The sequence below is a fragment of the Amblyraja radiata genome, chromosome 2, assembly GCF_010909765.2.
Source record: "Amblyraja radiata isolate CabotCenter1 chromosome 2, sAmbRad1.1.pri, whole genome shotgun sequence".
NCBI classification, from domain to species: domain Eukaryota; kingdom Metazoa; phylum Chordata; class Chondrichthyes; order Rajiformes; family Rajidae; genus Amblyraja; species Amblyraja radiata.
In genome coordinates, this window is record NC_045957.1 from 108,794,690 (window position 1) to 108,818,308 (window position 23,619).

At 43.0% G+C, this 23,619-nt stretch overlaps 1 protein-coding gene across 2 annotated transcripts in view; it reads right to left on the reverse strand.

Moving 5' to 3' along the window:
• trdmt1 (tRNA aspartic acid methyltransferase 1) overlaps window positions 1–18,976 on the reverse strand; it is a 64,572-nt gene extending 45,596 nt beyond the window's left edge. Inside the window, exon 1 of one of the 2 annotated variants that reach the window (XM_033013146.1) lies at window positions 18,860–18,976. In XM_033013146.1, the coding sequence (XP_032869037.1) occupies window positions 18,860–18,926 (67 nt within the window). In that variant the 5' untranslated portion in view covers window positions 18,927–18,976. The remainder of the gene's footprint in view (window positions 1–18,859) is intronic. The other variant, XM_033013139.1, reaches the window with a different exon arrangement.
• Window positions 18,977–23,619: the final 4,643 nt, after the last annotated feature.

The following is a 23,619-nucleotide window of genomic DNA, read 5'->3' on the forward strand; positions in this document are numbered from 1 at the left end:
TCTTGGATATAAAAGCATATGTTGGATCAATCCCAGATCATCTCAGATGTTCAAGAATTTAAAGCCTTACCTTGAGAGCAGATGAGGCAGAGGCAGAGGAACAGCAAGGGACATTGTCCTTGCAGACAATGGGTGGGCAGAAGTGTAGTCAAGATAGTTGCAGGAGCGAGTGGGTTTGTGGTAAATGTAGCAGTGTTGTGCCAGGGTATGTTTGGAACAAAGAGAGTTCAATGTAGCCAGCGAAAAGGCAGGCATTGCTGGGGCTCATGTGAGTTCCTATCGCTTTCCTTCTGATTTGGAGACAGAGAGGAAAATAAAAAATGTTGAAAGGAACAACATTGGCTATTCTACAACTTTCAAGCACCACACCCATGGCGAAAGAGGCTGTAAGATCTCTAGCAACCACCTTCCCTCCATTCCTCAGTATCTTGGGATAGATCCCATCAGGCACAAGAGACATCCATGTAATCATTTTTCAAGATACCCAACACCTCTTCCTCCTTCTTAACATCCACATACCCTTGAATATCAATATATCCCTCCCTAATCTCATGATCATCCACATCCTGAATGCCAATGTTAAGAAACTCACCCACTTCCTCTGGCTTCACAAAATAAATTATCTCCTTTGGCCCATATTCTACAATTCTTTTAAAACACAACAGCAGGTTTAACTCTGCAATTTAGACTCGACGGCGGGTTTAAATCCCTGATATTTAGACTAAAGTCTAAGTTGTCTTTCTGCTAATCGCCAAAGCTTAAACTGACCTTAGACTAGAGCCTAACTTGCCGCAAAATTTAGACTCAGCAGAGGGCAGGTTTAAGGAAGGTTTAAGCTCGCTACGGACAGAAAAAATGCCTGTTCATGTTGAATTCTAGTGTGTGTTGTGTCTTTTTTTATTTTTTTATTTTATAGTGATATGTGGTAATCAACATTTTCTCAGAAAAAATTACTTTTAATGTCAGTTAAACAGAAGAAGGGATAGGAGATATTTAAAAGAGAAATTCTTTCATTCTCTATGGCAATTGGTCGGAGCGGGTGCTGCGGGCCAGCAGCCCTGCCAGCAGTGTGTTAGTTTTTTCTACGTTTTGTTTTTTAGTGTGTCTTAATGTGTGTTTTTAATGTCTCTCTGTGTCTTGTGTGGGGGGTGATGTGGGGGGGTAAGGGGGAAACCGTTTTGGTAGCCACCTCCACAGAGAGGCGACTTCTTCCATGTCGCCTCCCCCGTGGCCCAACATCGAGGATCGGTGCGGCCTTTCCCGGTGACGTGCCCGGGGTTTCAGCCGCGGGCGCAGCGAGGGTGCTTTCGTCGCGGAGCGGGCGAGCCCTCGACGGGGGTCGCTGGAGGCGAGTGCTCCGTTCACTGGCCCGCGGCAGCCTGAAGCTGCGGTCTGCAGAACTCCAGCTGGCGCTGCGTCCGGATCCTGAGATCCCTCGTTGGGGACCCGGGAGAAGAGCTCCGACTGCCGGCCCGTGGCCAACTTCTACCGCGGGGGCGGCGGGGACTTACCATCCGGAGCCTGGGATCCCTCGCCAGGGATCCCCGGAGAGGAGCTCTGACCGCCAGCCCTGCAGTCTGTGGTGCTTCTTGCTGCGGCGCGGTGGGGACTTACCATCCGGAGACTGGGATCCCCGGAGAGGAGCTCTGACCGCCGGCCCTGCAGTCTGTGGTGCTTCTTGCTGTGGCAAGGCGGGGACTTTAGATCTTCCACCACTGGCCTGGGTTGAGGACCCGACCACGGGGGGAAATGGAGGAGGACTGGCCAATTTTTGTGCCTTCCACCACAGTGATGACTGCTGTGGTGGATGTTTGTGTTACATTTTTATTGTGTGTTGTGTGTTCTTTTTTTATTGTACCACTGCTGGCAAATTCATTTCACTTGCACTTTATGTGCAAGTGACGAATAAAACTTGACTTGATTAAAAACTTCCCAACTAATGCATGGTGATGATGCAGGTTTATCACATCTATGTCACATATAGTCCAGAAGGTGTCATCCCACATTGCCCAATGGAGAAGAACCTATATCTCCTTCCCATCAACTCCCCAGCAAGTTCATGACACACAAAATGCTTTCTACCAGTATTGCTGCTTTCCTGGCGTGATAGGGGCAATTGATAGCACACATGTCCCAATCAGAAGTCCAGGTGGGGATCTCGCTCAAATGTTTGGCAATCGGAAGGGCAGATATTCTGTGAATGTACAGGTAAATGTAAATGTTAAAATCATTTTATTTCTGAGAAATATTGAATGAAATCCTTTCAAAGATTTCTGAATTCATGGTTTTACATGAGAAAATGTAGTTGTCCAAAACAAAATAAATGTGTCATAGCACATTTTTTTCTCGATAATTGTAATTTTATCGGCTAGTAACGTCAGGAGAAATTCTTTCTCGCTGGCGTCCCAGTTTTCTTTCCGCTGTTTCTTTTTGTCAGCCATGTTGAAGTTGTCGTCTGCTCGTGCTTCTGCTATTGCATTGCACATGTGCAGTACAAGCAGACATCATCACCATGGCAACTAAAACACGGTCTAACTTTAGACTCAGCTAAAACCAAACTCTAAAGTTAGACTCGCCGTAGACTTTAGTCTAACTCAACCTCGCTACCAGAATGCCAAATCTTTCTTAAACCGAGCGTCGGGTTTAGTTAGACCGAGCGGCAGGTTTAAGGTGAGTTTAAGGAAAGTCTAACTTTGCAATTAGTAGAATACGGGCCTTTGTCTTTAAGTGGACCTACCCTTTCCCTAAGAGACACAAAATGCTGGAGTAACTCAGCAGGACAGGCAGCATCTTTGGATAGAAGGAATGGGTGACGTTTCGGTTCGAGACCCTTCTTCAGAAGGACGTTTATGGACCTGAAAAGTCACCCATTCCTTCTATCGAGTGACCCACAGAGTTACTCCAGCCTTTTGTGTCTATCTTTGGTGTAAACCAGCATCTGCAGTTCTTTCCTACACTTTCCATAGCTACCCTTTGTTATTATATGAATTAAGTTTTCCCATTCTGCAATTGCAGAATTGCATTCTCCCATTTCCCATTCTTGAAAAACAAGTATTAAAATATTGCAGGTATGCAATTGAACATTTAGAATTGTGGAAATGGAGAATAGGACACAACGACTTTGAAGTATGCATCCCAGGAAATGTTAACTTTTACTAAGTTGTTTTGTAATTTATTCACTTAATTTGAAAAGGTGAATTACAGAATTTTGTTACATTGCGCCATTTAGCATTATTAATCACAGTAAAATGTCTTTACTGCACATCATAAAAAAGGACTTGGCAGGAAGCAACCAGAAGCATGATGAAAAATTGATTTGTAAAGGAAGTTTTTGATAAGAAATTTCAGCAGGAATATAGTTTCATTTGTGAAATAAAAGGAAAGAACATATCCAGATCCAGATCAGGTTTTTAAGTGGATGAGATTAGATCTGTTTGGCATGAGGGTGACAATTATATCTAATTTAGGTTTTACATAGAAAGTGGAGTCAATGAAGAGAACACCAAAAAGTTCAGCAGTTAGTCCAAAATCAGAGATTTAATTTCTAGGTTTTGTGGGGGTTTCATCAAGGTTCCCCATGGACTTCAATTACTTTTTCCAGTTTGTTTTGGTTCAAAGGTAGCTGCTATAGAAAACAGATGCAAGTAATTTTAAAATGTTCATCCTCTTTCATATTCAAAATGGCCTGCACGATGTACAAATACATCTTGAAAATATATTGAACTGTACTGCCAGCAAAATGTCTAGATTAAGCACTGCAACCAGGTCAAACTAACTTTCCCGTTTTCAAGGTTATTGAACTTAATGCTGTCCAAGCTAAATATTGTCCTGCAGTTTTGCATGATTTCTTTTTCAATATAAGCCCAGCAGGAAATATCTGCGGTCTAAACTAGTGAACATGAGTCACAACTTCACATTTTTAACCTTCAAAACTTCTGCATTACTCATCATCAGTTGAATGTCCGATGCCAGATGTCAAACTCAAATCTGCCTTGCAAAAAATATTAGGCCACACACGTCCAAGCTTGTACATTGACTACATATCAGAAAAAAATGATAGTATACAAATTAACATTGATAGAAATAAAGTAAAGTAATACATGTTTAACTAAAGTACCACCAACCATGTTTTACTTCTGAATTATGTCAATTAAAAAAGTTAGTTCACTTTGGTTGCAGAAAAGTGAAATATGAAGTCAACTTAAAAGAAAACATGGTGCTGCACATTCTATACTTTCATGCTATCAATTCATCATATGATTCTACAACTACAACATGCAATTTCTTCTCTCACTTCCCACATTGTCCTCCTATTCGAGGACACTGTGGGAAGCAAGAAAAGAAATGGCATGAGCCGGGCTGAGTTACCTGAATCATCATAAGACACAGTGTCAGGAAACTGGAGGGTTGCTAATGTTGTGTCTCTATTTTAGACTAGACTAAGTGTACACATGGGACGGCTGGTCCCCCAACGCAATATTCCATCTCTCCACCAATTCCAATATTGGTGTCCAGTGGGGCGGGGGCACTAGTATTGGTGTTGTGGGCCGAATGGATTCTTGGGCCGGCAGCTCAGTCATGCAGGCCTGGTGGGCTGGCAGCTGAGACATTCAGGCCTGGTGGGCTGGCAGCTCAGTCACTAAGGCCAGGTGGGCTGGCAGATTAGTCAATCAGGCCTGGTGGGCTGGCAGCTCAGCCACCCAGGGCTGGTGGGCTGGCAGCTCAGAAACTGCCAACAATTCTGCCCAAAACAGGTGAGATACTCTGTGAGAGAGAAGGGGGAGAGGGTGGAGAATCAATTTTAGACATTTTTCATTTATTTCTGCAAATCACAGCAATGAAGGAGGAAAGTCCATCCTGGCCTGGATCTCACCCGGGAGCCAATAAAGGGAGGGAGAAAAATACAGCTGTGAGGCTTAATACTTGCAGGGCGAATACTTACTAAAAGGCAGAAGGGACACCTCCTGGGCTAGTACACGCCTGATGGGCTGAAGGGAATCTTTTTTTTTTTTAAAGAGTGAAATCTCAGTGAAAGGCACTTCTGGACTTTTCCTGGCCTGGCATGGGCCTTTTGAGCCAAAATTATCTTCCTGGGCTATTACGGGCATTTTGGGCAAAAGGGACTGGTCTCGGCTAATAGAGGCCTTGTGGGCCGAAATTAGTAGTTTCAGGCAGGCCAAACAACTCATTTCATTTCCATTTCCATTTCAATTTCAAGCAGAGGGTAGGCCAAACAACTCATTTCATTTTCATTTCATTTCCATTGCCATTTCAGTTTCAAGCACAGGGCAGGCCAAAGAACTCATTTAATTTTCATTTCCATTTCATTTCAGTTACATTGCCATTTCAGTTTAAAGCACAGGGCAGGCCAAACAACTAATCTCATTTTCATTTCCATTTCATTTCCACTCACATTTCAGTTTCATGCACTGGGCATGCCAAACAACTCCTCTCATTTTCATTTCATTTCATTTCCATTGCCATTTAAGTTTCAAGCAAAGGGCAGGCCAAAACTCATTTTCATTTCCATTTATTTCATTTCCATTGCCATTTCCGTTTCAAGCACAGGGTAGGCCAAACAACCCATTTAATTTTCATTTCCATTTCATTTCAGTTACATTGCCATTTCAGTTTCAAGCACAGGGCAGGCCAAACAACTTGTCTCATTTTCATTTCATTTAATTTCCATTGCCATTTAAGTTTCAAGCAAAGGGCAGGCCAAACAACTCATCACATTTTCATTTTATTTCATTTCCATTGCCATTTAAGTTTCAAGCAAAGGGCAGGCCAAACAACTCATTTTCATTTCTATTTATTTCATTTCCATTGCCATTTCCATTTCAAACACAGGGCAGGCCAAACAACTCATCTCATTTTCATTTCTTTTCATTTCCATTGCCATTTCAATTTCAAGCACAGGGCAGGCCAAACAACTCATCTCATTTTCATTTCATTTCATTTCATTGCCATTTAAGTTTCAAGCAAAGGGTAGGCCAAACAACTCATTTTCATTTCCATTTATTTCATTTCCATTCCCATTTCAGTTTCATGCACAGGGCAGGCCAAACAACTCATTTTATTTTCATTAATAGCTAACAAATCATTTATTGCAAGTACATTGCAGACTCACAGTTCAGCAGACTCGCAGTTCAGCAGACTCGCAGTTCAGCAGACTCGCAGTTCAGCAGACTCGCAGCAGAATTACAGTTGTGGCCTCTCCCTCGCGATCTTCCAGAGCGACTGACTCATGTCCAGGCATCCGGGGTTTTATAGTCCTGCCCTCCCCCTCCCCCGGGAAGGGGTGTTACCTTCATCATGGTGATTGACAGGCAAGAGGACCAATCAGCTGATCTCAAGATTTTTTAAACATTCATAACTCTTTTATTTTTCTTCGATCGGAAAAGTCCTCAGAGCTCCCTCAACGGAGAACTGCGAGTAAGATGGCCAAAAATCATAGCGATATATGGTAGCGTTTTTTTTGTAAAATCAATATACAGCGCAGACAGGAAGTGGTCAAGAATAGATAGATAGATAGATAGATAGATAGATAGATAGATAGATAGATAGAAAAAGCCTTTAAACTATAGTTATGTGACATCATACATAAAACTGAAGTTCTCAAATAAAATATTTTAACATGATTCAGATTAATCAAAAACCCTCACAGCGGCAGTACATGACAGGGAGAGATAGTTCATGAAGTTTGAGAAAATGTGATTAATGAACAAAATTCCTTGTTTAACATGCGTTCCTATGCGTTTTTTTACACATAACCGTTACATGAAATTTAGAAAGTCATTTTTTTCTAAAACATGATAGCTGATTTCTTCACTTTTGCTGTTTTTCAACATACAAATGTACTTTCTTGCTATAAACATTGATTATGTGACCAAATGAGTAATATTCTTCTTTTCTACTGAAACATGCGTTAGGCACGTTACACAATGTCCAAGGGTGGACACCAAAATGAAAGTAGCTCCTGTTTCTTCCAGTATTTCTTTTTTTGTAATTTCTTTCTCATGTTTTGAATAAACATTATGGAAGTAATTGTCCATACATAATAAGAGACTGCAGGTACATAATTTAATGGAAATATAGCTACTGCAAAATGGACCAGAGGGTAATAGTTGCATGGAGTGGATAGAATATGCCGGTTTGATTAGATAAATGGCCACTGGTACAGCAGATATTTGTTGTTTGTCTAATCATGCAATAGAATATTCTGAGTAGTGTTTGTAATTTGCATGTGATTGGTTAAGAAATAGCACAAAATATGCAGCTTATTAATTCTTGAAACATATTGTATCAAATTTTCTGTTTAGAAGGCTATTGTGCAAGGTTATTAGAAAAATTTAGTAAAATTGCCATAGAACAGTGAAGCATCCTAACCTATCAAACGATCATTGGAATCTGGGCAGTTACTTCAGGGCAGGGTAGGTTTAGTTACAGCTTCCCTTAACGAGTAGCGAAGGCTTATCGGGGATGAAGGATATTTTGTAATGGAATATCAGCAACATGGGCAGTCAACGGTTAATATTCTGCTTGAAGATTCTGGTACCTGCTTAAGTTAAAGTTTGACAAAGCAGCATGAGATTAGAGGCAGTAATATCTGTCTGCTTATTTCTCTATAATGGCCCATTGTTACTGAAGCAGCAATAAAATGTGAGGTAGGAGAAGACAGAAACAAATCCCAGGACAAAGTAAAACAAACTTTAGGGAAATGGATTGTGGTCACTGTAGAAGCATTTCCAACCGCATCCGGAGCCTCAGCAGATACTGGCATAGTAACCAAAGAAGAAAATAAATAAACACTCATTTATTTTCAGTGTTATGCAGAAACAAATAACAGTACTGGCAGAGTCAAAAATATAAAAGCTGGATTCCCTGCCTGCCGATCATAGCCATAAATCAAATCACATTAATTCTTTATAATAATTTCAGCCTACAAGCATATTGGGACCATTCTAAACTAGAAAAAATCATCATGGTATTAATGATTGTTGTTTTCCAACAGTATTTATCCAATGTTTTACGTGAAATGTTTTACCTTTCACGAATCAAGATAAAAATAGACACATGTAGCCACAGACACATCAAGCTTGTCCGGCACTATCAGAAACCTGTCTGTTGCATTCCTGCACCAGCACTGAGTACAAAACAAAAGCTGGCAATTCAGTACAAAACTAAAAAAAACATGCTGCATTGTTGGAGAGTCATCCTTTACATAAAGCTGTAAAACAACAAAGAATCTGCCTACTCCAAGCATCCCATACAAGGATACAAGCCTCCCCAATATTTTGTCCTCAACCACTCTAACCCAATCAATAGTATATGTCCAAAGGGTCCAGATCTAAAACGTCACCTTTCCATGTAGGTATGTTACAATACTTACCTTCAGCGGCGTTGCAATTCTGCCATTGGCCGTGTGCGCGATTTTGGCGCGTTTGAGGGGGGGTGGGGTTAAAACGGGGTTTTTCTCCGACCTGGTCCTGGATTATATTTGTTGGAGTGCAAGATGTTGCTAAAGAATCGTTCCAACGGCCGTTCTGTGTGTTTTTTAAAAGAATTCGCCCGACAAGTTAATCGCTGTTGTGATTTTAAAATCAGCTTCTGAAGCCGTCAATGCTGACAACGGGGCCGGATTTTATGTAGGGGACAGGTAAAAGAAAGTAGTTTATATTTTATGTATAAAAGTGTTTCTTAAGATGTATTTAATTCACATTTTAAGTTGTGAAACGGTGATTTTTCCCCCCGAAAAACCGGCAGTGTATTTGCTGCCGATATGGGGGGCTAAATTCGCCGCAACCTCAAATGGTCCCGTTCCAGAAAATCCCACTCGCAAGCTGATTTAATTGGCCATTAATTTACAGGTATTAAACATTAAATTCCTTCCATTTGGCCTATAAACCCATGACAATGAGATTTAAAAATTATGTTATATTCTGAATTCTTGTGTGAATGTTATTTGGACACTTAGGCTATTTAAAAATGTTAATCTGTTCTTAAGAAATGGATAGATGTTTAGATCTAGTAATTGAATTTTGTAATTAGCTACAATTTGGTGACTAACTAATTATATGCTTTAATTTCAAGTCATCTAAGTAAGATTGTTTCATATTTGTTTCAGAATGCTTCAATCTATAATAACTGAAAATTTGTTTCAGTTCTCTTAAATTTAAAGAAAGTTATCGGCTTTTAAATGTTCTCGATCACAGCTTTTAAGTCAATGAAAAAGCAATAGGGAACATGATGCCAATTTCCGAGTATGAAAATGGCCATAACATTTTTAATACTGAAGATATGAAAGTGAATTAGCTGTCAAATTAAACTTCTTTTTATGCTTTATCTGATGGGATAAATTAAAGACTTGATTTTTAAAATCTCAAAATTTTGTAACATTGCTATTCCATGTTCTCCAGAAATGCTACCCGTCTCGCTGAGCTACCTCAGCACTCTGTGTCTTCTTTTGTAAACTAGAAACTGCAGTTCCTTATTTCTAAAACTATTTGTTTTCTTTTAGGATTTGCTAGTAGAGAATGGCAATCCCTGAATCCAGTTTAACTGAAAGAAATAATTTGAAATACTTATTGGCATCATGTTTGGCACAGACACCGTGGGCTGAGGACCCTATTCCTGTTCCATACTGTTCTATGTTCTGGAGTGCAATGTTCCATACTAGTCTATATGATGCAATATTAATACAAATATATTTTCTATGGTCTATTTCTATTTTCTGTGGTCTATTTCATCAGTGCAAGGGATCAGCTATTTAGACATTAAAATTGAATGTAAATGTTGTTGAATCAAGACCTAGAAAAAGCATTAAAATTTAGAGACTGTAAATAATCCCAACTGTGCTCACTTCAATTTTTTTGTTTTTAATTCATTTTCAAGACGAGTCATCACTGACAAGGTCCAACACCTAACCTAATTTGTCATTGTGAAGGTGGTGCTAATGGGGTACTGATTGTGGATGACCAGCCATGATCACAGTGAATGGCCGTGCTGGCTCGAAGGGCTGAATCTCTAATCAATGGCCTTGGGAATGGAAATTCCACTGATGTCAACCGCTAGGCAAATTCTTGTTGGAGATGGTCATTGACTGATGTTCTCATCGTGTGCGGACATGGCGCCAACGGAAGAGAAGCCGAAGCAAAGAAGTGGAAGCCAAATAACCGAATGGAAACAAAGCCGAAACGCCAACTAACCGAAAGGGTGGGACGCCTATATGCAAACTAACCGAAAGGGCGGGATGCCTAAAAGCCAACTAACCAAAAGGCTGCGTCGCCTAAAATCCGCAGCCCGCGGAGGGTGGCCGTGGGAGAGAGGGGGCTGTCCTGAGGGATGCGCACCTTCGGCCGCTTACAACTTGGTGCTTGGGGTCAGATTCCCAGTCATCTATGGCTTGTGTGGGAAAATGACCCCCATGCTCCCGTCTCTCCCTTCTCTCTCCCCCCCTCTCTCTCTCTCCCTTCTCTCTTTCCCCCCTCTCTCACCCCCTTCCCTATCCCCTCCTCTCTCTCCCTCTCCTGTCTCTCCACCCTCTCTCCCAATCCTCTCTCCCCCTCTCTCTCTCTCCACTTCCACTTCCCACTTCTTTCTCTCCTCCTCTCTCTCCCTTCTTGCTTTATCTCCCCTCTTCTCTCTCTCCCCCCCCCCTCTCTCTCTCTCCCTTCGGCCCGCCAGGGAATGTGTGCCCACCCCCATGTTTTGAAAGCGATTTACTATGCCCCGAGCCGTCTGTCCCCGTGTCCGGGGTAGGGGTGAATCACCCAGTATGGTTGTTAGGGTCCGGGGGTCAGAAGGGGGGGATCATCCTGGTGTGGAGGTTGGGGTCAGATGGCGGTGCATCGCGGTCAGTGACTCTACGTGGGCGGAGGGACCAACCTGTCCCACACCTCCGCCCACCCGACCCACAGTCCATCACAATGCGGCCGCACGGGGGAGATGAGGTGGAGGGCGACTGTGGCCGTGGGAGATTGGGGGCTGCCCCGAAGGATGCGCACCTTTAACCGCTTACAACTTGGTGCTTGGGTTCAGAATGCCCAGTCACCTATGGCTTGTGTGGGAAAATGACCCCACCCTCCCGCCGGTGGAGATTCCGTTCTCATGGTGCGAATATTACTTACCACTCCACAGCCCATGCCAGCATTTTGTCTAGATCTTGCAATCCATGCAAACACAGACTGCTAAATAGTTGGAATAGAACAATGAAAAACCATGACTGAATATTCACACCTGATCTTATGATGGAAAGTCATTAATGAAGCTGCTGAAGATGGTTGGCCCTGGAACATTGCTCTGAGGGTTACTTCAACACATGATGTCCTTTCCTTTCAATGAACAGTAATTGGAGTGTTTTCCCTTTGATGCTCATTGACTTTAACAGGCACCTTACTACCATACTTAGTCAATTGCTGCCATTTTGTCAAGGGCAATCACTCTTAGCTCATCTCTGGAATTCATGTGTTGGGAGGAACTGCAGACGCTGGTTTAAACCGATGACAGACACAAAAAGCTAGTGTAGACCAGGCAGCATTTCTGGAGAAAAGGAATAGGTGACGTTTCGCATCGAGACCCTTCTTCAAACGAGCTAATACAGACAGTGGAACTCAACATATGACAGTAAAATTAATGCAAGGACTACGATGGGGGAGGGATGGCGTGAGAGGGGATGCAAGGGTTACTTTAAGTTAGAGAAATCAATATTCATACCACTGGGTTGTGAGCTGCCCATGCAAAATATTTGTATCAGCTCATTATCACCTATCTCACCGCCAACAATGGACCACCAGCACAGCCATTCATTGTGATCATGGCTGATCGTCCCCAATCAATAACCCATGCCTGCCTTCTCCCCATATCCCTTGATTCCACTAGCCCCTAGAGCTCTATCTAACTCTCTCTTAAATCCATCCAGTGATTTAGCCTCCACTGTCCTCTGGGGCAGTGAATTCCACAAATTCACAACTCTCTGGGTGAAAACGTTTTTTCTCACCTCTTAAATGGCCTTTATTCTAAGACTGTGGCCCCTGGTTCTGGACTCGCCCAAAATTGGGAACATTTTTCCTGCATCTAGCTTGACCAGTCCTTTTATAATTTTATGTGTTTCTATCAGACCCCCCTCATCCTTCTAAACTCCAGTGAATACAAGCCTAGTCTTTTCAATCTTTCCCCATATGACAGTCCCGCCATCCCAGGGATCAATCTCGTCAACCTACGCTGCACTGCCTCAATCACAAGGATGTCCTTCCTCAAATTAGGAGACCAAAACTGTACACAATACTCCAGATGTGATCTTACCAGAGCCCTGTACAACTGCAGAAGAACCTCTTTACTCCTATACTGAAATCCTCTTGTTATGAAGGCCAACATCCCATTAGCTTTCTTCACTGCCTGCTGTACCTGCACGCCAACTTTCAGTGACCGGTGTACAAGGACACCCAGGTCTCTCTGTACCTCCCCCTTACCTAACCTAACCCCATTGAGATAATAATCTGCCCCCTTGTTTTTGCCGCCAAAGTGGATAACCTCACATTTATCTATATTATATTGCATCTGCCACGCATCTGCCCACTCACTCAACCTGTCCAGGTCACCCTGCAACCTCCTAACATCCTCTTCACAGTTCACACCCTGCTTTGTGACATCTGCAAGCTTGCTAGTGTTGCTCCTAATTCCCTCTTCCAAATCATTAATACATGGTAAACAGTTGCGGCCCCAATACCGAGCCTTGGGGCACTCCACTCGCCACTGCCTGCCATTCTGAAAAGGACCCGTTCACTCCTACTCTTTGCTTCCTGTCCTGCCGATCAATTTTCTATCCATGTCAACACCCAGCCCCAATACCATGTGCTCTCATTTTAGTCACCAGTCTCCCGTGCGGGACCTTATCAAAGGCTTTCTGAAAGTCTAGATACACTACATCCACTGGCTCCCCTTCATCCATTTTACTTGTCACATCCTCAAAAAATTCCAGAAGATTAGTAAAGCATGATTTCCCTTTCATAAATCCATGTTGACTTGGACTAATCATTTTACTGTTATCCAAATGCCCCATTATTACCTCTTTAATAATTGACTCCAGCATCTTTCCCACCACCGATCAGGCTAACTGGTCTGTAATTCCCCGATTTCTCTCTCGCCCCTTTCTTGATAAGTGGGATAACATTAGCTATCCTCCAATCCACCGGAACTGATCCTGAATCTATTGAACATTGGAAAATCATCATCAATGCATTCACTATTTCTAGAGCCAACTCCGAGGACCCTGGGATACAGTCCATCAGGCCCTGGGGATTTATCATCCTTCAGTCCCATTAGCCTACCCAATACTATTTCTCGCCTAATGAAAATTTATTTCAGTTCTTCTACCCCCTTAGATCCTCTGTCCTCCTGTACATCTGGAAGATAGTTTGTGTCTTCCTTAGTGGACAGATTCGAAGTACCTGTTCAACTCTTCTGTCATTTCCTTGTTACCCATAATAATTTCACCCGTGTCTGCCTTCAAAGGACCCACATTTGACTTTGCTACTCTTTTTCCCTTAACATATCTAAAGAAGCATTTACTGTCCTTCTTTATATTCCTCGCCAGCTTCCCCTCGTACTTCATCTTTTCAACCCGTATTGCCCGTTTTGTTTCCTTCTGTTGTCCTATGAAAGTTTTCTAATCCTCTGGCTTCCGGCTACTCTTTGCTGTGTTATACATCTTTTCTTTTAGTTTTATCCCTAACTTCTCTCGTCAGTCACGGTTGCCTCTTACTCCAATTAGAATCTTTCTTCCTTTTTGGAATGAAATGATCCTGCATATTTCGGATTATGCCCAGAAATTCCTGCCATTGCTGTTCCACCGTCATTCCTGCTAGTATCCCTTTCCAGTCTACCTTGGCCAGATCCTCTCTTATGCCTTCATAATCCCCTTTGTACAACTGACACTTCCGATTTAACCTTCTCCTTCTCAAATTGCAGATTAAAACTAATCATGCTATGATCACTACCTCCAAGCGGTTCCTTTACCTCGAGTTCTCTTATCAAATCTGGTTCATTAGACAACACTAAATCCAGAATTGCCTTTTCTCTGGTCGGCTCCATTACAAGCTGCTCTAAGAATCCATCTCAGAGGCATTCTACAAACTCTCTTTCTTGGGGTCCTGAACCAACCTGATTTTCCCAGTCTACCTGCATATTGAAATCCCCCATCACCACAGTGGCATTACCTTTGTTACATGCCAATTTTAACTCCTGCTGCAACTTAGGCCCTACATCCGGGCTACTATTTGGGGGTCTGTAGATAACGCCAATTAGTGTCCTCTTGCCTTAACAATCCCTCAACTCAATCCACAGTGACTCTTCCTCGTCAGTCCCTATGTCTTCCTTCGCAAGGGACTGAATTCCATCCCTCTCCAGCAGAGCTACCCCCTTCCTCTGCCCACCTGCCTGTCCTTTCTATAGGATGTATAACCCTGAATATTAAGTTCTCAGGGCCGATCCTCCTACAGCCACGTCTCAGTAATCTCCACAATGTCATATCTGCCAACCTCTAACTGAGCCTCAAGCTCATCTACTTTACTTCTTATACTTCGCGCATAGTTTTCTCTGACTCTCAGTCTGAAGAAGGGTTTCGACACAAAACTTCACCTATTCTTTTTCTCCAAAAGGTGCTACCTGACCCGCTGAGTTACTCCAGCGTTTTGTGTGTCTGGCTTCTGGAATTCAGGTGTTTGGGCCATGCTTGCACCTGTGCTGGGCCACATCATCATTGAGGATGGGGATGTTCTTGCTAGGTTTCAGTTGCCCACCACTATTCACTACTCGATGTGATATGTGATATGGCTGCATGGTTTCATTCTGATCCACTGGTCATGAGATTGCTTATTTCTTTCTATCTAATGCTGTTTTTGCTCCTTTTAATAGCACTGCGTTACAACCTCACTTTGTTGGCACATCATCACTTTTGGAATGCCAGGTGCTGCTCCCAGCAATGAACTAGATTTGATAGTAATAGTAGAGTGATGGATATGTAAGGCCACAATATTACATATTGAGTTGATGTACTTCTGATTCTTTGTTGCAGCATGCTTTTGGGTTGGGTTTAATGCAAGTCTTTCCCATTTAGCACAATTGTGGTACATGGAGGAGCAATGATTAATCCGCTGTGGCAACATGATAAAATGGTAATCCAGAGGAAGTTTCCTTGCTCATGTATACATTGACGGTGCCAAAGTAGAAATTTATAGGAATAAATATCACCCACGACTTGTCCTGGACCAGCCATATTGAAACGATGTGCAAGGAAGCACAGTAACATAGAAATATAGAAAATAGGTGCAGAATAGTGTATAGAAAGGAACTGCAGATGCTGGCTTATACCAAAGATAGACACAATATTCTGGAGTAACTCAGCGGGTCAGGCAGAATCCCTGGAGGAATGGGGACCTTTCTTCAGACTCGAAACGTCACCCATCCTTTATCTCTGGAGATGCTGCCTGATCTGCTGAATTACATAGAAACATAGAAAATAGGTGCAGGAATAGGCCATTCGGCCCTTCGAGCCTGCACCACCATTCAATATGATCATGGCTGATCATCCAACTCAGTATCCTGTACCTGCCTTCTCTCCATACCCCCTGATACCTTCAGCCACAAGGGCCACATCTAACTCCCTCTTAAATATAGCCAATGAACTGGCCTCAATTACCTTCTGTGGCAGAGAATTCCAGATTCACCACTCTCTGTGTGAGAAATGTTTTTCTCATCTCAGTCCTAAAAGACTTCCCCCTTATCCTTAAACTGTGACCCCCTTGTTCTGGACTTCCCCAACATCGGGAACAATCTTCCTGTATCTAGCCTGTCCAACCCCTTAAGAATTTTGTAAGGTTCTATAAGATCCCCCCTCAACCTTCTAAATTCTAGCGAGTACAAGCCGAGTCTATCCAGTCTTTCTTCATATGAAAGTCCTGACATCCCAGGAATCAGTCTGATGAACCTTCTCTGTACTCCCTCTATGGCAACAATGTCTTTCCTCAGATTAGGAGACCAAAGCCGTACACAATACTCCAGGTGTGGTCTCACCAAGACCCTGTACAACTGCAATAGAACCTCCCTGCTCTTAAGTAAAGTAACGCCACTACTTCCTTAAAAGGCCTAGGTAGTTTGGCATGTCCCCAGCAATTCTTACCAACTTCTACAGATGCATCATATGTGTCTTTTTACAATACTGGAGAGTTTTTGACGAACTAGATTAGTATTCACTTTCTTACACCAATACACTGTTCTTAACAAAAATCTACCCATCATGTGAAACCTTATAAATAGCAGATATAACTTGGATAACTTCAAGACTGAAAGTCAAAAACTTTTTTCATAACAGACAAATTTTCATTGTTTTACCATTTTCGACACCAAAAGTGTGACATTAAAAACTCTGCCACATTTAGTCATGAATATTGAATTCATAAATAAACTTCATATGGCCCCTCATACATATACGTTTTGATAATGGTCTAGGGAAATATCTTCATCTATACTAGGACAAAAATACAGTAACATAAAGATAATACAGTACAGTAAAGATCCAGTAACGGTCGTTATCCAGTCACAACTACCGTTATCGGGGTCAGTAAACAAGTAAGTTAAATCACGGAGGCTCCAAACCTCTAATGCTTTTCAAAAACCCAATGAGGTATCCTATGGTAGTAGCGAATTTTGGGTGTTAATTAATTTTTTCTTATTTTGCAATTTAATATATCAAAAACATCGTGGTGTGAAAAACGCAACGACAGTCACGATATATTTTCCGACTTTTTAAATTAAAAAATACTGATTTTTTTTTTTTAACATAAATTGGTCATCAAACTAAGAAACTGAGCCAATTTTCAATTTGGCAACACACTATCTCTTGTTTACCTTTTGTACGGACCAAGTCGTCAACTTCATTCCTTCATGTCAACTTCGGGAAGCTCCGCAACGACCGTTACGAAGACATTTTACTTACAAAAAAATCAGCCTAAATCAAACGATCTTACGAATCATTGGTCATTGAGATCGCTCAGATCCATAAGGTAATGTACCGGTTAGATCACATTGGTGAAAATGCTTGGTTTTCACTGGGACACCAAAACAAAAGTTTTTTTTAGTGTCCACCGCAACGTAGGTTTGTGTGTATGATGCGTAACGCGCATTGCGGTATCCACTCAGATGGATGCAGTATTCTACTACATGATCATGTGAATGAAGTGGAAATGGTGTTTGAAATTTTATTGTTCCATGTGGTGTTCATAACCATAGAAAGGAATAAGAAATATGTGTACTTACTGTGCCAACCAGGTCACTGGTGGACACCATGCAACAACCATTACACAAAATGTATTTGCGTAATTTGATGCCATTTTCAGAAACTTGCCATCAATATGCCAACTTTTCTTATATTTGTTAGTTGATACTATGTTAGTCATGAACCCAATAATGTGTTTGTCAACGTTTTTGAAGGGATTTGAAATTTGACCCTATTCGTCACATTTTTTTGTGTGCAGTTTTGTAAAAAGACACATATGGGATAGTTTGCAAACAGCTCTATCCAAGAATGCAAGAAATTGCAGACCTAGATCATCACACAAACAAACCTTGCTTCCATTTACTCCATCTACACTACACCCCGCCTCAACAAGGCTACCAGTATAATCAAGAACAAGTCTCATCCCTTTCTTCCCTCTCCCAACAGGCAAGAGGTGCAGAAGTGTGAAAATGCATACCTCCAGATTCAGGGACAGTTTCTTCACAGCTGGTAAAATAATGGTTCAATAGTAACTGAACCATTCTAGTGCCGACCTCCCATCTACCTCATTGGAGACCCTCGGACTATCTATAATCGGACTTTACCTTGCATTAAACGGTATTCCCTTTACTCCGTATCTCTACACTATGGACGGCTTGAACATAATCATGACTGATACAAAATGCTGGAGTAACTCAGTGAGTCAGGCAGCATTTCTGGAGAAATTGAATACGCCACGTTTCGGGTTGGAACCCCTCTTCAGACCCAAAACATCGCCTATTCCTTTTCACCAGAGATACTGCCTGACCCACTGTGTTTACGCCAGCATTTTGTGTCTATCTTCAGCATCGGCAGTTACTTCCTACACAATTGTAATCATATCTTTTCGCTGATTGGATAGCACACAACAAAAAAGCTTTTCACTGCACCTCAGTACACATAACAATTACAAACTTGATTAATTTGATGCAATGAGACTTCATGGGATCCAGAGTAAAGTTAAGATCATCATTGACTACTTTTTCCCCACCATTGTGCCACCAACACTGGCGGGTCTGTCCTGCCCATGGGGCAAGATATACCCAGGGATCGTGGTGGGCAAGCTAACACGCTGCTTGGTACATGTAATTGTATAAACAGGACAGTTGGGGCTGTTTCTCCACGGGTCTATGAAACCACTCTCCAATTTAGAAATCAGTCCCTGGACATTTGTGAGGTCTCTTCACTTTCTCTCTTAATAATTCAGCATCAACAAGCTAATTAATCCCTCCCTTCACCACCTCCAGTTTAAATTCCATTTGGAATATTTTGGAGGACCAAGAAACCAAGAAGAAACAAGAACAAATAACAGTCATACTGTTAAATTAAATATCGAAGTAAAATTATTCCAGTTAGTGAAGCGTTGCTGCTTCTCCCCACAGAACAAATGCTGAATTATTCTATCTACTGTTCTACTTTTCATTACTGGTGGAGAAACAACAACATTTAAAACACTCTGGGGGAAGTGTGCCTGCATTTGTATCTTTCCCCGGGAAACGCGCTCCCCTCCCTCTCGGTGACCTTCAGCGGCCTGTTTGAACACGTTACCTGTCAGCGCGTAGTGCATGCCGCCAACCCCACTGTACAGCTCCAACACCCTGGGCCGCTCCATCATAGCAACGGGCTGGTCTCCAGGCGAAACCCCACCGCCTCGATCTTCCCCCGCGGCACACGCGCCCGGACAACGGTTCCGCCCGGACACACTGAACGGGGCGACGCCACCACTACCTGTCAAACAGATACACACACACAGACAGACAGAGTGCTGGGGCAACTTGGCAGATAGAAAAAGCCCGAGTAACTCAGCGGGTCAGGCAGCATCTCTGGAGAAAAGGAACGGGTAATGTTTCAGCGGGACTATTATCTAAATGGTGGCCGACTAGGAAAAGGGGAGATGCAGCGAGACCTGGGTGTCATGGTACACCAGTCACTGAAAGTGGGCATGCAGGTGCAGCAGGCAGTGAAGAAAGCGAATGGTATGTTAGCTTTCATAGCAAAAGGACTTGAGTATAGGAGCAGGGAGGTTCTACTGCAGTTGTACAGGGTCTTGGTGAGACCACACCTGGAGTATTGCGTACAGTTTCGGTCTCCAAATCTGAGGAAGGACATTATTGCCATAGAGGGAGTGCAGAGAAGGTTCACCAGACTGATTCCTGGGATGTCAGGACTGTCTTATGAAGAAAGACTGGATAGACTCGGTTTATACTCTCTAGAATTTAGGAGATTGAGAGGGGATCTTATAGAAACATACAAAATTCTTAAAGGGTTGGACAGGCTAGATGCAGGAAGATTGCTCCCGATGTTGGGGAAGTCCAGGACAAGGGGTCACAGCTTAAGGATAAGGGGGAAATCCTTTAAAACCGAGATGAGAAGAACTTTTTTCACACAGAGAGTGGTGAATCGCTGGAACTCTCTGCCACAGAGGGTAGTCAAGGCCAGTTCATTGGCTATATTTAAGAGGGAGTTAGATGTGGCCCTTGTGGCTAAGGGGATCAGAGGGTATGGAGAGAAGGCAGGTACGGGATACTGAGTTGGATGATCAGCCATGATCATATTGAATGGCGGTGCAGGCTCGAAGGGCCGAATGGCCTACTCCTGCACCTAATTTCTATGTTTCTATGAGACCCTAAAGAAGAGTCTCAAACCAAAATGTAACCCATTCCTTCCCTCAAGAGATGCTGCCTGTCCCACTGAGTCACTCCAGCATTTTTTGTCTACGGTGTAAACCAGCATCTGCAGTTGCTTCCTACCCATTTTGTCTGCTCTCTCAGACAATTCTGCATCACCCTCTCTTGCTGTGATTTATCCTGCTCTCTGGCTCTATTGTATGCCTCGTTGTCACCTCCCCCCCCCCCCCCCCCCCCCCCCCAGCCACCAATGAATCATTCTACATTTCCCTGATCATGGTCTCCTTTGACCTGTCATTTTCACACCTTATTTGAGGAAGGACGTTCTTGCTATTGAGGGAGTGCAGCGTAGGTTCACAAGGTTAATTCCCGGGATGGCTGGACTGTCATGTGCTGAGAGAATGGAGCGGCTGGGCTTGTATACTCTGGAATTTAGAAGGATGAGAGGTGATCTCATTGAAACATATAAGATTATTAAGCGTTTGGACACACTAGAGACAGGAAACATGATCCCGATGTTGGGGGAGTCCAGAACCAGGGGGCCACAGTTTAAGAATAAAGGGTAAGCCATTTAGAAGGGAGATGAGGAAACACTTTTTCACACAGAGAGTGGTGAGTCTGTGGAATTCTCTGCCTCAGAGGGTGGTGGAGGCAGGTTCACTGGATACTTTCAAGAGAGAGCTTGATAGGGCTCTTAAAGATAGTGGAGTCAGGGGATATGGGGTGAAGGCAGGAACAGGGTACTGATTGTGGATGATCAGCCATGATCACATTGAATGGCGGTGCTGGCTCGAAGGGCCGAATGGCCTACTCCTTCATCTATTGTCTATTGTCTATTGTCTTACCTTTCCACATCTCTCGTCTCCCTCTCCCCAGACTCTCAGTCTGAAGAAGGATGTCGACCCATAACATCACCCATTCCTTCTCTCCCGCGATGCTGTTTGGCCCACTGGAGTACTCAGTGGGTCAGGCAGCATCTGTGAGCGAATGGATGGGTGATGTTTTGGGTTGGGACCCTTCAAGCCAGCATCTGCAGTTCCTTTTTATTATAAACTGTCAATCAAAGTATATAATGTTTCCTTTGATTGCAACCAAATAATACGGAATGTACTCTGTAACTAGCTGCAAGTAAAAGGAGTAATGGGCATGTCCCACTTAGCCTATTTATAGGCGACTGCCGGCGACTGTCAGTCGTAGCAGGTCGCTGAAAAACTGGCGACTAGACCCCCCTTCGACATAAAATTTGAAATAGAATCATTGCTTTAACAACAAAACAAAAATAAAGTCAGTATGGGTGTTGTGGGCTGAAGGGACTGGTTTCCAGAGGGCTAGTATGCAAATTGTGCGTCAAATGGATTCTTGCGCTGGCGTCTCAGTCAATCAAGCCTGTTGTGCTGGCAACTCACTCACGGCTGGTGGGCTGGCAGTTGACTCACGGCTAATCCTTGAAATTCTATTTCAAGCAGGGTATAAGGCCACCAAATTCAAGTGTAGTTTCTTACCACTTCTAGCAGGGTGCAAGGCCACCAAATTCAAGTGCAGTTTCATACCATTTGAAGTAGGGTGCAAAGCCACTAATGACAGCGAGTCGTGACCTCTCCCTCCTCCATCTTGCAGAGACTGAGCCACACCCACATTTCCGGGTTTTATAACCCCTCCCCCCCCCCCCCGGAAAAGGTGTGGCTTTCATGGAGTGATTGACAGGAGAGATATTCTCAACATTTAAAAAAAAACTAATAACACTTTTATTTTTCATTGATGGGAAGAATGCTCTGCATCTGCTTAGCGGAGGGGGACTGAGTAAGATGGCCAAAAATCACAGCCGTACGTGGTAGCGTTTTATCTAAAATCAATATAAAGTGCAAACAGGAAGTGCATTTACAGTAGTGCCTTTTAACTTCAAGCCAAAGCACCCAAGCCACCATTTGCAGTATGTAGTGCCTTTCAACTTCAAGCTAAAGCAACCAAGCCACCATTTGCAATATGTAGTGGCTTTCAACTTCAAGCCAAAGCACCCAAGCCACCATTTGCAGTAAGTAGTGCCTGTCAACTTCATGCCACCATTTGCAGTGCCTTTCAACTTAATGCCAAAGCACCCAAGCTACAATTTGCAGTTAGTGCCTTTCAACTTAAAGCCAAAGCACCCAAAACACCATTTGCAGTAAGTAGTGCCTTTCAACTTCATGCCAAAGCTCCCACGCCCCCATTTGCAGTAAATAATGCATTTTAACTTCAAGCCATTGCACCCAAGCCACCATCTGCAGTTAGTGCCTTTCAACTTCAAGCCACACCCTAGCCACCATTTGCAGTAAGTAGTGCATTTCAACTTCAAGCCATAGCACCCAAGCCAAAGCACCCAAGCCACCATTTGCAGTAAGTAGTGCCTTTCAACTTCAAGCCAAAGCAACCAAGCCACCATTTGAAGTAAGTAGTGCCTTTCAACTTCAAGCCAATGCTCCCAAGCCACCATTTGCAGTAAGTAGTGCCTTTCAACTTCATGCCACCATTTGCAGTAAGTGGTGTCTTTCAACTTCAAGCCATTGCACCCAAGCCACACCAAGCCATCATTTGCAGTAAGTAGTGCCTTTCAACTTCAAGCCACACCCAAGCCATCATTTGCAGTAAGTGGTGTCTTTCAACTTCAAGCCACACCCGCTACCATTTGCATTAATAGTGCCTTTCAACTTCAAGCCAAAGCAACCAAGCCACCATTTGCAGTAATAGTGCCTTTCAACTTCAAGTCAAAGCTCCCAAGCCACCATTTGCAGGAAGTAGTGCCTTTCAACTTCAAGCCAAAGCAACCAATCCACCATTTGCAGTAAGTAGTGCCTTTCAACTTCAAGCCAAAGCAACCAAGCCACCATTTGCAGTAATAGTGCCTTTCAACTTCAAGCCAATGCTCCCAAGCCACCATTTGCAGTAAGTAGTGCCTTTCAACTTCATGCCACCATTTGCAGTAAGTAGTGCCTTTCAATTCCAAGACACACCCAAGCCAAGCCAACCGGGGGGGGGGGCTTTCTGGAGCGCTAGTATGAACCATTTTAGAACCAATAGACATTTTCTTTGCAAGCTTTAGAACCAATAGACATTTTTTGCAAGCTTTAGAACCAATAGACATATTTTTGCAAGCTTAGAACCAATAGAGACATCTTTTTGCCAGCTTTAGAACCAATAGACACTTTTTTGCAAGCTTAGAACCAATAGAGACATATTTTTGCCGGCTTTAGAACCAATAGACATATTTTTGCCAGCTTTAGAACCTATAGACATATTTTTGCCAGCTTTAGAACCAATAGACATATTTTTGCAAGCTTTAGAACCAATAGACATATTTTTGCAAGCTTAGAACCAATAGAGACATATTTTTGCCAGCTTTAGAACCAATAGACACATTTTTCAAGCTTTAGAACCAATAGACATATTTTTGCAAGCTTTAGAACCAATAGACATATTTTTGCAAGCTTAGAACCAATAGAGACATGTTTTGCACACTCTGCAAGCATTTTAGAACCACTAAGGGCACTTACATTTGAGTAGACATGTGTTCAGTGTTATTCACAGCTCAGAGAAACGTGACCCTCTGCCTTCCTCCATCTTGAAGAGACTGTGTGGCACACCACTTCCTGGTTTTATAGTCCCTCCCCCCTGCCGCCAGCAGGGGCAGCAGAGAGAATGGAGAAT